This window comes from Sorex fumeus, unplaced genomic scaffold (genome assembly GCF_029834395.1).
Source record: "Sorex fumeus unplaced genomic scaffold, SorFum_2.1 ptg000122l, whole genome shotgun sequence".
NCBI classification, from domain to species: domain Eukaryota; kingdom Metazoa; phylum Chordata; class Mammalia; order Eulipotyphla; family Soricidae; genus Sorex; species Sorex fumeus.
Window position 1 is genome coordinate 32,827,204 of NW_026606179.1, and position 12,927 is coordinate 32,840,130.

The 12,927-nt window shown below is 49.2% G+C and overlaps 1 protein-coding gene across 1 annotated transcript in view; it reads left to right on the plus strand.

The window, feature by feature from the left end:
* The first annotated feature begins 7,836 nt into the window (after positions 1–7,836).
* Positions 7,837–12,927, plus strand: part of NOD2 (nucleotide binding oligomerization domain containing 2) — a 30,439-nt gene continuing 25,348 nt past the window's right edge. Inside the window, exons 1-2 of the mRNA XM_056136450.1 lie at positions 7,837–7,942; positions 8,704–9,161. Of these exons, the coding sequence (XP_055992425.1) occupies positions 8,712–9,161 (450 nt within the window). The 5' untranslated portion in view covers positions 7,837–7,942; positions 8,704–8,711. The remainder of the gene's footprint in view (positions 7,943–8,703; positions 9,162–12,927) is intronic.

Sequence of the window (12,927 nt, forward strand, 5' to 3'; positions counted from 1 at the left end):
ATACTTTCCAGATCCATCTTTCCAGTCATCAAATTGCATGACTTTATCTTTTATTTTTTTTAAGGCTGTGTAATATTTCCATGTACATTTGTACCATAGCTTTTTCTTTCTTTTTTTATTCAGTCACCTGTTCATGGGCTTTCGGGTTGTTTCCATGTTTTGGCTATTGTATGCAGTGCTGCAATTATCATAGGAGTTCAGATGTCTTTTCTTATTTGTTCTTTTGGGCCCTTGGGGTATTTTACAGGAGTGGAATTGCTGGGTCATATGGAAAATGAATTTCTAGTTTTTTAAGCAATGTCTATATTGTCTTCCGAAAAAAGCTGGATCAGGTGACATTCACACCAGCAGTAAATGAGAGTTCCTTTCTCCACATACCCATGCCAGCACCGGTTGTTGTTCTCTCTGATGAGTGCCAGTCTCTGTGGTATGAGGTGATATCTCAGTGTTGTTTTGATTTGCATTTCCCTGATGATTAGTGATATAGAGCATTTTAATATGCTTTTTGGCCATCTGCATTTATTCTTTGAAGAAGCTTCTGTTCATGTCTTTTTCCCATTTTTTGATAGGGTTGAATGTTTTTTCTTCTATGCTTTATATACCTTGGAAATTAACCCTTTATCGGATGAGTAGTAGGCAAATCATTTCTCCCACTTTGTGGGCTGTCTTTGTATTCTGGTCATCACTTCCTCTGAGACTTCTTAATTTAATTTAGTCCCATTTGTTTATCTCTACTTCTACTTGCTTGGTCAGTGGCATTTCATCTCTAAAGATGCTTCTCGCTTCAGTATCATAGAGAGTTCTGCTTACATTTTCCTCTATGTACCTTATGGACCCAGGTCTGGTATCTAGGTCTTTAATCATTTTGATTTGACTTTTGTGCATGGCATTAAAAAGAGTTCTGAGTTTATTTTTTTCTTGTGGTCAACCACTTTTTCCAACACCACTTGTTGAAGAGATTTTCCTTGGTTCATGTCATACGTTTTGCTCCCTTATTAAAGATAGCTGACTATCTACCTCAGGGTCTATCTCTGGGTTTTCTAGTCTATACCATTGATCTGAAGGTCTGTTCTTATTCCAATCACATGCTGTTTTATTTACTACCATTTTATACCTAAGTTTGAAGTTAGGGAAAGTGATACCTCCCATCTTCTTTTTCCTGAGGATTGCTTTAGTTATTTGGGATCGGAGTATTATTCCATATAAATTTCCGGGGATTTTTAAAATGTATTTCTTTGAAAAATGTCATGGGTATTTTTTATTTTTACTTTTTTCAGGGGTTACTCCTGGCTCAGCACTCAGAAGTTACTCCTGGTGGTTCTTGGGGGACTATATGGGATACCGGGGATTGAACCCAGCTTGGCGTGTGCAAGGCAAATGCCCTACCTACTGTACTATTGCTTCGGCCCCATCATGAGTATTCTGATAGGGGCTGCATTGAATCTGTACAATGCTTTGGGAAGTACTGCCATTTGACAACATTTATCCTTCTAATCCATGAGTAGAGGATGTTTCCATTTTTTTGTGACCTCTTATTTCTTGAAGTAGTGCTTTTCAGTTTTCTATTAAGTTAAACCAAATTCTAGATATTTGATTTCTGAGACACAATCATAAATGGGACTCTTTTTAAAAAAAATCTTTCTCTTCCATTTCATTATTTGCATTTGGGGAAGTCTCTGGACTTCTGTGTGTTAATTTTGTAGGAAAAGCATATGGAATCGCGTTAATTTTGTAGCCTGCCACTTTACTTACAAATCAGTTATTTCTGGGAGCTTATTTGCAGAGTCTTTAGGGTTACTGAAGTACATTTTTTAATGAATCCATTAGCCATTTTGTTGTAACAAGCAGTTTAAAATAAATTGTTTTGTGCCTGCTAAGGGGACAGTCTTGAGTGGATGGGTGGGTGGGTGGGTGGGGTGGAAACTGAGGGCAATTATGGAGAGAAGGTCACACTAGTAGTGGGATTGGTGGAAATGCCTGTAACAACTGTATTGTGAACGACTTTGTAAACCACAGTATCTAAATATAGTAAAAAAAAAAAAAGCTAGAATCCCTTTTGGTACATTCAATAAGCAATCAATGCTTGTATGCCAGGTCCTGCTCTAGGCCCTGGAATGAGGCAGGGAACAAGACAGAAAAGCTTCTCTTCCCTCAGAACTCACATCGTTTGGTGCGAGAGGCTGACATCAAAGACAACAAGTAAATATGGAGCATGTTGGGTGAGGACAAGTTTGATGGAGAAAAATTGGAAAATAAAGCAGGGAAACAACTGAGGAGCAGAGTGTTGTGCTATACAGGATGCTAAGGAAGGCCTCACAGAGGAAGCCATGTTTAGGCGAAGAATTGAATGCTGCAAAGGGAGCCATGGTGATTTCTAGAGGAAGAACAAATGTAAGGGCTGGGGCAGTGGCAGGCCTGGCATTTGCCAGGAGGCCTGGGTAGCTGAAGCTGAGTGAATAGGAGGGTCAGACAGAGCATCAGATGCAATATCAATCAAGGTCATTCAAGGCTTTCTCTCTGAGATGGGAGGGACCAGAAAGGGAAGCTTCATTAAAGGAGTGACATCACTGAACCATTTTTGGGGGGAGGACGTTGGGGGGGGGGTTATAGGGACTACACCAGGCTGTGTTTGGGGCTTACTCCTGACTCAGGGATCACTCCTGGTGATGCTTGGGGAACCATCTGCAATACCAGAGATTGAACCGGGGTTGGCTGCTGCAAGGCAAATGCCTTACTATACTCATGTACTATCTCTGTCACCCCTCATTTAACCTTTCTAAAGGAGACACCGTGGCTGCTCTATTGAAGTAAGATTTGGAATCACAGAGAAGGACTAGCACTCTTTCCATAGTCGTGAGAAGGATGATGGGGACTTGGCCCTGGTGATAGCTGTCAGGTTAGCAGGAATTGAATTCTGGATATTCTGAATTCCAGATGCGTTGTTTGTTTTTGGACACACGCAGTGGTGTCAGGACTTACTTTGAGCTTTACACTCAGGGATCACTCTTAGGGATGCTCAGGGCACCATATGGAATGCCGAGGATCAAACCCTACCTGGCTGCATGCAAAACAAGTGCCCTATGCGACGTAGTATCTCTCCAGCCTCCTCTGGATATATTTTGAAGGTCTAGTTGGAGAATTAGCTTCCAGAATGGACGTGAGGCATGAAACAAGAGGAGATGGGTCAATATTTTCTAGGTCCAGTGGCTGAACGTTTTAAGTAATCGCCTACTGCTGGGCACGTAGAAAGCTTCCCTCTTTCCGCAGGTAGATGAGGAGGCTGTACTTCTTCCAGAACACCTACCCTGACGTAGATTTAATATATATATTAAAGCCTTGTTCCTGACGCCCCATTCGCTCTCAATGGAACGACCATCTCCGAATGCAACAGCTATGTGTACCTAGGTCGAGAGGTCAACATGACAAATGACCTGGCACCCGAGCTGCGCAGGAGGAAGAGAGCGGCTTGGAACGCCTTCAAGAACGTCGAAGAAATAGCTAAGAGGACGAAGAACCTCCGGCTCCGGGCACATCTCTTTGATTCCACTGTTCTTCCTGCATTAACATATGCCTCAGAGACCTGGGCCCTACGCAAACAAGATGAGAACGCCATTCAGGTCTCCCAAAGAAGAATAGAAAGAGCTATGCTTGGAATATCACGTTTCACTCAAATGAGAGAACGAATCCGGAGTTCTGACATCCGTCGACGATCAAGGATCAGGGACGCTGTCTCATATGCCAAGGTGTCAAAAATCAGATGGGCTGGTCACGTAATGAGATTTAAAGACGACCGCTGGACTAGAGCTGTTACCGACTGGATTCCACGGGATGTCAAAAGACCGCGTGGCCGCCCACCTACCAGATGGTCAGACTTCTTCATCAAGATCATGAACGATCGGCTTGAGGCTCTTCATGTTCCCAGATGCCATTGGGCTACACTGGCATGCGGCAGGGACGAATGGAGACGTTACTGGCGCCCGCTCGAGCAAATCGACGACTAAAGGGAAGTTAAGTGATTAAGTGAAGTGATATATATATATATATATATATATATATATAAAGAAAATTGTTGGCAGGGGGGCTTTCTGGCATGCTTGCCTACTTGGCTTGGGACAGCGTTTGAAGGCGCGGGCTCTAGTTCCCTGTCACCCACAGGGTCCATGGGGCCTTCAGGGCCAGTACCTGACCCAACCAGGCAGGGTACATGTCATTTCCCCAGCCCAGCGGATCAGCCCTGAGCGGCCCCTCCCTAGCCAGGCTCAGGCGCGCTCTTGGCGCTGAGGCTGTTTGCGCCAGACTGGAGGGGCGGGGCCGCCGACCGGGATGGGCGTGGCGAGCGCGAGGACTGGGCGTGTCGGGGGCGGGGACTGGGCGTGGCGAGAGGCGGGGCTCGGAGTCAGCCTTCGGGGCGGAGGCGGGTCCCGGGAGCCAGAGCCCAGGCGGACGGAAGAGCCAGAAGTCTTGAGTGACCCCGCAGCAGAATCCAGGTGCTGACCGCACCGTGGTGAGTGTCCCTGGGCCCAGCGCGGGGAGTGATAGAGAGCCGGTGGGCACCAAGGGTTCCCTGCCACCCCGGGACTGCGGACCCCTGTCTTCAGAGCTGCCCCGGGACAGCTGTCTAGGTTTCTCCCCTCCGAGAGTTCAGCGTCTGAAGGAAAGGCAGAAGCAAAGGGGGTCTTTAGCAGTTAGGGAGCTCGCTGGTGGGTTTTGGTTCCGAAGGATCAGAAGCGTCCGTGGGCAGCACCTCCAGGGTCCAGCCGCCTTTGAGTCTGATGAGGCAATGATTTGGGAGTTATTGGGGGTGGGGGGGTCAATGGAGAGAGATCCTGCAAAGTTGGGTGCCTGAGACTGGAGAGGGGAAGCCAGGCTTAGGGACTCCAAGAGACCTCTCCTCTCTCTGAGCCTCGGTTTCCCCTGTGCTTTGCAGAGAAGGGAGGGATGATTGATAGGAGGTTCTTGGTGGAGAGTGCGGGGTGAGGGCAAGTGTGAAGGCCCTAAGCAACGTGGGGTAGGGGCTGTTTGGGGAATACAGAGGACTGCTGTCCAAGCCCACAGACCAGGAATCCTGCTGGGAAGGACCCAGGAAAATAGAGTTGAACCCAGGCAGGCAAGAGAGGGCCTTATCTGAGGATGGAGAAATTCCACTGGGAAGCAGAAAAGCTGGGCGTGGGCAAGAACAGAGGATGGACTCATAGAGCCACAGACCCGGGGAGCATCTCCGGGGATCCCCCAGCCCCCCCGCACCTGTCTGCAGGGGAGTGGGGCCAAGACTTCAGCTCAGGCCAATCAGCTGGTCCAGGGCCCAGTGATATCTGGCTGCTCCTGGTCTCAGGATGGAAGGCAGTTGTCCTCACGTGAGCCTAGAGCTGAGGGACGTCATGGGTTGTTCCTTCCCTTTGCCCCCTGGAAGTCCCCCTTCTCTTCACATGGCCTCGCCTTCCCACCCAAGCCCAGTGATGCCGTCTCTGAAGGAGAGCCAGGAAGGCAGTGACCATAGACTGACTTTAGACTGCCTCAGTTTACTGCAGGTGCCACAGGGACAGAAGACAGAATATTAGGGGCAGTTTTATTGAAACCATAATGAAAGAACCTGTGTCTTTTTCTTGCTTTCCCATTTACTTGTTCCCCTCCCTACCCCCAAATTATTCAAAGCCTTATTTGCGGTTGGAATCATTTTTTTTTTTTAAGCAAAAAAGCAAACAAGCCCGAAAAAGGAACCAAGCCCTTGTCTCAAATGCTCTCAGAGCATTCGCTGCCCCGGGAACCTTAGCATCTGGCTTGCCCAATCTGAGCGGAGTCCATCCCAGCAGATGCACTAACAAAGGACAAATTGTCCCCTTCACACTTGCTCAGAGTAAAGCAAGAGGACCAGGGAAGTGGCGACTCCACCGGCATGAGTGGGTTTAAACACTGCATGCAGCAGTTAATGGCAGCCCTATCCCCTTTCTGATAGCTGCAGAATGACTTAGTCCCTGTCCATTGCAAAGGCGGAGAGCATGGTAAAGCAACCAAACCCCCGCTCGAGGGAACTAGAGATGGTGCAGCAGCGAGGGAAGAACTTGCTTTCCATGTGGCCAGCCCCAGGTTCAATCTCTGGCACTCCAAATGGTCCCCCAAGCACTGCCAGGAATAAGCCCGGAGCACAGTCCGGTGTGGTCCCACCTTCCTCCCCATCCGAATGCAACATGCACCATACTGGTGTTACTGGTTCTATCTTCGAGGACTTTTTCCAAGACTTTCCTTGATCTCGGAATACCTCCAGCTATACCAAACTCTTGAAGCAAAAAAACGAGGCAGGTAGCAACAGGCATGTGTGCACTCATCTGAGAGAAACACTGCTGGCCTGTGATTCCAGCAGCATGAGTCCGGAAGTGAGAGAACTTTTGGTCTCATTCCCAGCAGAAGCAGAAGCAGACGGAGGCAACGCAGGATGCCCCGAGCAAAGCCCTGAGCTGCCTCGTGAGAACTAGCAGTGGTTGTTTCAGTTGAGAAAGGACAAGGGCTGTCACCCTGGTCCTTGGGGATTCTCCCTGCTCTGAGGTTTCTGGAAGAGGGCCAGGACAGAGATGGGACTTTCCTGCCAGGGTGCACGGACCTAGTGCCTGCCTGAGGAGCCTTGGTGGCACTGGGTGGCCTGTGCCATGACTTTTGGGAGGGGCCTTTCCCTGCACACTCTCTGCTTTGTATCCCCCACCTCTGCCCCCTCGCCCCCCCTCCAACCAAGCGAACATGCCTGTCTCAGGGGGCCACTCTGCCAGGGTCACGGTGGCTGCCCAGGGTCAGCTGCCGGAAACTGCTGAGAATGACAGTGTCTCTCATTCTGGCTTCCGGCCCATCCGTTTGGGGTTTCCCCGGGAGGTGGGTTCTGGGGCACAGGTGGACCTGCCCATCCTGAGCCACCTGGCCTTTGCCTTCCTGCTCTGGGCCTGCTGGGCTTGGGTAGGAGAGAGGGTGTAGTGCTCAGGGTGAGTGGGGCACGCTGCCTTCCCCTTCTGAGTGTCCCAGCTCCTCATTCTTGGCACACCCCCATCAGGGCAGAGAGTGAGTCACCTGCATCTCTGGGTCCAGAGGCAGGAGAATAAGAGGGTCTGCCCCAAGACCTGAGAAGGAGCGAGGGGTGAGGGCTGGTGGCTGCACAGCTGAGAATCACTCCAGGCCATCCAGAGCTCTCTCTGCCCCTTCCTGCTCTCCTCCCCCTGCTCAGCATCACCCCTGGGTTCCAGAAGGCTCTGCTCCGGGATGCACTCCCAAGACGGCAGACGTGCAGACCCCTTTGCTGCCTCACTTTCCCCATCCTGGCCAGGACATGACTACGAGCACAGTGTCAGCAGCCTTCTCTTCCTATGTCTTGGCTGGCTTTGGGAGCATAGATCCAGAAGGTTCTAGTTTCCCCCTCCCCTCAGAGGAATTTTTTATTCAGGAACATTCCTATTCTCTTCCTCCTTCCAAGACCTTGCCCTGTGGTGCCAAACTCAGAAATGTCAGGATAAATGACATTCTGCTTGGGTGGGAAGGAAGCAACACACACACACACACACACACACACACACACACACACACACACACGGAAAGGAGTCCCCTACTCCTGGTGTATCTTCCTTTGAGAGTCCCTTTGAGGGTTTCGGAATGGCCCTGCGTTAGGGAAAGCCGTTCCTCTTCTACGTTCCATCCTACGCATGCATTCACTTTCACTTTTCCTGGGCCCTCCCTCAGCCTGTCTCCAGACCCCGTGACTGGGTGACCATTGTGACCATCGCAGGACAGGAAAGACCTCGCCCGTCGAGAGGTTTTCTCTGCTACTGGCCTGCCACTCCCAGGGCTCAAGCTCCCAGCATTCGCTTCCCTCGGAACCCCCAGAACCGAACCTGAGCACTGAGCCTAGAGCACGCCATGGACACAGACCACAGCGAATAATGTCAGGGCATCAGAGGTTTGGGGCGAGGTGAGGGCGGGTCTCTTGGGAAGAGGGAAGTGGTGGGGGGAAGGCTTCCTTAACTCAGGTACAACTTGTTTTGCACCATGATTCTTGCTTCATCTCTGCTGGGATACAGTGTCTTTAATAGCTCTGTTCTGGGGCTGCCCCTTGGGGTAGTCGGTGGGTCCCTACACAGACGCAGGCTTGGGGCACCCACTGGAGAGGAGCTGAAGGCCTGCATTTGTCCCAGAAGCTGTACCTCATTTAGCTGTGCATCCTTGCTGAGGGCACTAATCCTCTCTGTGCCTTACTTTTCCCATCCGTAACCAGGGCTGACCATTGTGCCTGCTTTCGAGTGGCTGGGAGAGTTGACTGGATTCACGCGAGAAAGCTCTCACAATGGCACCTGGCCTGTTGTGTGAACCTCACAAACACTAAGTCAAGCTGAACCATGACTGATGCATGCTGCAATGACTTGAGTCCAGCCAGCATGGAAAAAGCCCTTTCACTCTGCTGGAAAGAGAATTAATTCTGCATCCCTTAGGAGACATTGCTTTTAATATTGGTTGAAGCCTTTTAAAGTGGATTAAGTCAGGGATGAAGCCAGGATGTGGGCGCTGGGGAGCGTGATTGAATTCCTGGCTGCTTCCAACTCTGTGGGGACTTGAGGCGGTTCCTTGCCGCCTTTGAGCCTCCGTAGGAGTGTCTGTGCCATGAGGGTGGGGTTGGGGGTGGGGGGCTTGGACTACAGCTGTGTTGTGCTGAACTCCCCGATTTCCCTCCTCCAGGCGGTGATATGTGCACGCAGGAAGCTTTCCAGGCACAGAGGGGCCAGTTGGTGGGGCAGCTGGTCTCAGGCTCCCTGGAAGGCTTCGAGAGTGTCCTGGACTGGCTGCTGGCATGGGGCGTCCTCTCCTGGGAGGACTATGAGGGTCTCAGCCTCCTGGGCCAGCCCCTCTCCCATTTGGCCAGGCGCCTCCTGGACACAGTCGGGAAGAAAGGGGCGTGGGGCTGTGAGCGACTCATCGAGGCACTGCACAAGGCCCAGGCCCAAGACCAGGCCCCTGAGCTCCCGGCCAGCTGGCACCCCCACACGCCCTGTGACCTGCAGAGCCACCGGCCCGCGGTCATCAGGAGACTCTACAGCCACGTGGAGGGCGTGCTGACCCAGGCGCAGGAGCGAGGCTTTGTCAGCCGGTACGAGTGTGATGGAATCAGGCTGCCCATCTTCACGTCATCTCAGCGGGTAAGGCGCTTCCATGTTAGGGTTTCGGGACCCATGGGCAAAGGGAGCATCCTCACCTCGCCTCACGTGTCTCTGAGTGTCTGGGGGGAGACTTGGGCTGTGGTACTCTCCCTCCCAAGGGAGCCTGGCAGGTGACAGGTGCTCTGGATCTTTGGAGTCTGACTTCTGATGAGAGGAAGGGGCTGTGTGCATGCAGTCGGGGTGGGGTATGGCTTTGGATTCTGTCACTGCCTTCAGGCTCACTGAAATCAGTCTCTCTGCGGAAACGCTTCAGCCTGAAGCTCGTCTGCGCTGGTTTCCTTGTTCAAAAGACATCAGTGAAGTCCTATGGCAAACTCAGGGCATTGATTTCCATCATGTAGCAGTGTCTAGTACAAAGTAACCCACACCCCGAGTTCCCATCAGGTCTGAAATGAAAGATAGCTGTGCACTTTTGTTGGTTAGTTTTGGGGCCACATTCTATGGTGCTCTTACTGCCGGCAGAGCTTGGGGAACCAGAGGTGCTGGAGGTTGGTGTGGGGTTGGCAATTCTAAGGCAAGTGCCCTACCTGCTGTACTAACTCTCTGGCCCCTTATGCGCCTTTCACTGTTATCTGGTGGTGGCTGTTTTTTTTTTTCCTCCCCAAACCTTACCCTTTACTTTTGTTGTTTTGATGTCCACAGGCAGAGCACGTGGTTGTGATGCTTGCGATGGTTACACAGTTGGTTGCAGTTTTCACACTTGTGGTGCTGGGGATCACACTCAGTGATATGGGGGGGTGCTGGGGATCAACTCATGATCTCACACATGCAGGGCAGGCACTCTACTACTGAGACACATCCTCAGAGCCCCTACTGGTGACTTAAAGAAAAAGCTCAATAAAAACAAATGATTGTACTTAATAATAATCCAGCACACTAGGTGTTAATTTTGTTTAAATGCCCATGTTGAATTTTTGGTGACATAGCATTAAATCATAGCCATTTGGATTTGGGATGTAAATGCCTTTAAAAAAATGCAACGATTTGACAGAGAGACCATGAAGACAGAAGCTTTGGGTTGTTTTGAAACTCATTGTTTTATTTCTCTGCAAAGTCATGCTCAGGATTCCTGTGATACAGCTAGTAATAGGCATCCCATTTTACAGATTGAGAAATTGAGACCCAGAAAGTACTTTGAGCTCATAGTTGAGAATAAGTAGCCTAATGTTGCGTTCATTCATTTATTATTCATTTGTTCATCAACTTACCCAGAATTTATTTAGCTACCTAGTGCTTGGTGATAGCACAGCGGGTAGAAATTTGCTTTGCACACAGCCGACCCGAGTTCAGTTCCTCTGCCCCTCTCGGAGAGCCTGGCAAGCTATCGAGAGTATCCCGTTCTAATGACAGAGCCTGGCAAGCTCCCCGTGGCATATTCAATATGCCAAACACAGTAACAACAAGTCTCACAATGGAGATGTTACTGGTGCCCGCTCAAACAAATCGATGAACAACGGGAGGACAGTGCTACAGTGCTACCTAGTACTTGGCAGTACTCTGTCTTCAAGTTTATTTTGCTCAAGAGTTCTTTGCAAATAACAGGGACTAAATAAATACTTTTTGTGAAGTATATGACTTTGTGAATGAATGAATTGGAATTGTCCTGCAGTGTTGGAATGGATTAGAATGGGAAACTAACTTTAATATTTTGTTTATTTGAAAAATAATAATTGATGACCACTTGAGTCTAGGTAAGCTTCAGTCATGACATGAAATAAACTGGTTCAAGATGAATGTTTGCAAAGCGACATGGTGTGGTCCCTTCCAATTAGTGAAATAAAAGGCATACCATGGGGGTTGGAGAGATGGTCAAAGGACTGGAGCGCATACATTGCATGCATGAGGCCTCAAGTTTGATTCCTGGCACTGAATGCCCCTCTCCCCAGCAACGTATCTCTCCAGTCTAGGATTGTTTTGTATGCACTCATAGACTGATGTTATAATTTCCTACTAAGAGATGTTGCCATGAGGGGCTGGAGCGATAGCACAGCGGGTAGGGCATTTGCCTTGCACGCAGCCAACCCAGGTTCGATTCCCAACATCCCATGTGGTCCCCAAAGCACCACCAGAAGTAATTCCTGAGTGCATGAGCCAGGAGTAATCCCTGTGCATCGCCAGGTGTGACCCAAAAAGCAAAAAAATAAATAGAGAGAAATCTTGCCATGAATTTCAAGTTAAGGGGCTGAAAGATGCTGTAAAATAAAATGAAATGTGAGTTTGAAATCTCTGTATCACTGTCCTCCCATTCTTCATCGATTTGCTCAAGTGGGCCCAATAACATCTCCATTGTGAGACTTGTTGTTACTGTGTTTGGCATATGGAATACGTCACGGGTGCCAGGTTTTGTCATGCGGGCTAGATACTCTCGGTAGCTTGCCAGGCTCTCCAAGAGGGGCGGAGGAATCGAACTTGGCTCAGCCAGGCTGGCTGTGTACAAGGCAAACGCCCCACCATTTACCAAGTGCCTGTGGGGTGTTCGGTTCTGGGTCTCTCCCTTTTGGCATATCATCTCATCTGACCCATTCTACTGCCTTCCAAGATTATTGGGCAACTACATGCTTCTCAAGAAGATACCGCATAGGCATGCCTCTGGAAGGTGGCCCAGTTAGAATTTGAATGCGGGCCTGTTTGTCACGGAAGCTCAGGTTCTTCAGCTAAGCCATAAAATGTCAGGGCTTCATAAGGTAAACTTGCTTCATTGGCCATAATAGCCTTTAACGAAGTTGAGATGGAGCTCCAGCTCAAGTACCAGTTGTCAGTCTGGCTCGTGAAACTGCTAAAATTGATAGGGCCAGGGTTCTGAGTCAAAGTTCTTTACTCCTTTACAATATTAAACTTGGGAGGATACCTATAGAAAAAAAATAGTTTTAGATGCTATAGCATAAACATGTGCTCATCTCCCAGATGAAGATATAGAATGTTTCTGCTCTCTTTCTCAATTACAGTTACTGGTGGGAATGAAGACTGACTTTTGTACTAATTGCTTCTTTGCATTTCTTTTCAGTTTTAGCACCTTATCCAGTAATTCCCTAAATACTGTGTTGTTTTATTTTGAAAGACTGAGTAGAAGGCATGAACCTACTTATGTCAGGAAGCTATCTGTGAATGCTTTCTTCCCATTCCCCTCCCACCCTTCCCCTGTTTGAAACTTTATTTAAACAGTCATTCCAGGTGCTGGAGTGATAGCACAGTGGGTAGGGCATTTGCCTTGCATGCAGCCAACATAGCCAACCCGAGTTTGATTCCTCTGCCCCTCTCGGAGAGCCCGGCAGGCTACTGAGAGCATCTCGCCCTCACGGCAAAGCCTGGCAAGCTACCCGTGACATATCCGATATGCCAAACACAGTAACAACCAAGTCTCACAATGGAGATGTTACTGGGCCTGCTCGAGAAAATCGGTGAACAACGGGAGGACAGTGACAGTGACAGTGACATTTCAGGTATTCAGTATTCCAACACCAATCACCAGCGTGACATTCTTTCTCTCCACCAATGTCTCAAGTTACCCAGTCACTCCTCCCCCTCCTTAGCAGGCACAAAATAATTTATTTTATATTGCTTGTTACAACATAGCTCATAATGAGATTACTAAAGTTATTGTCTGAGGATTTGCTGAGCTGTTAGGAGCTGGTTGAACCTTCTGTGCTGTTGTTTTTGCTAGTTGAGCTAAGTGGGCTTCTACACAACTTTCCCATCTAAATTTTTGTGTTCCTTAATGTCTGTGCCAACTTTGGAACTGTCGTGT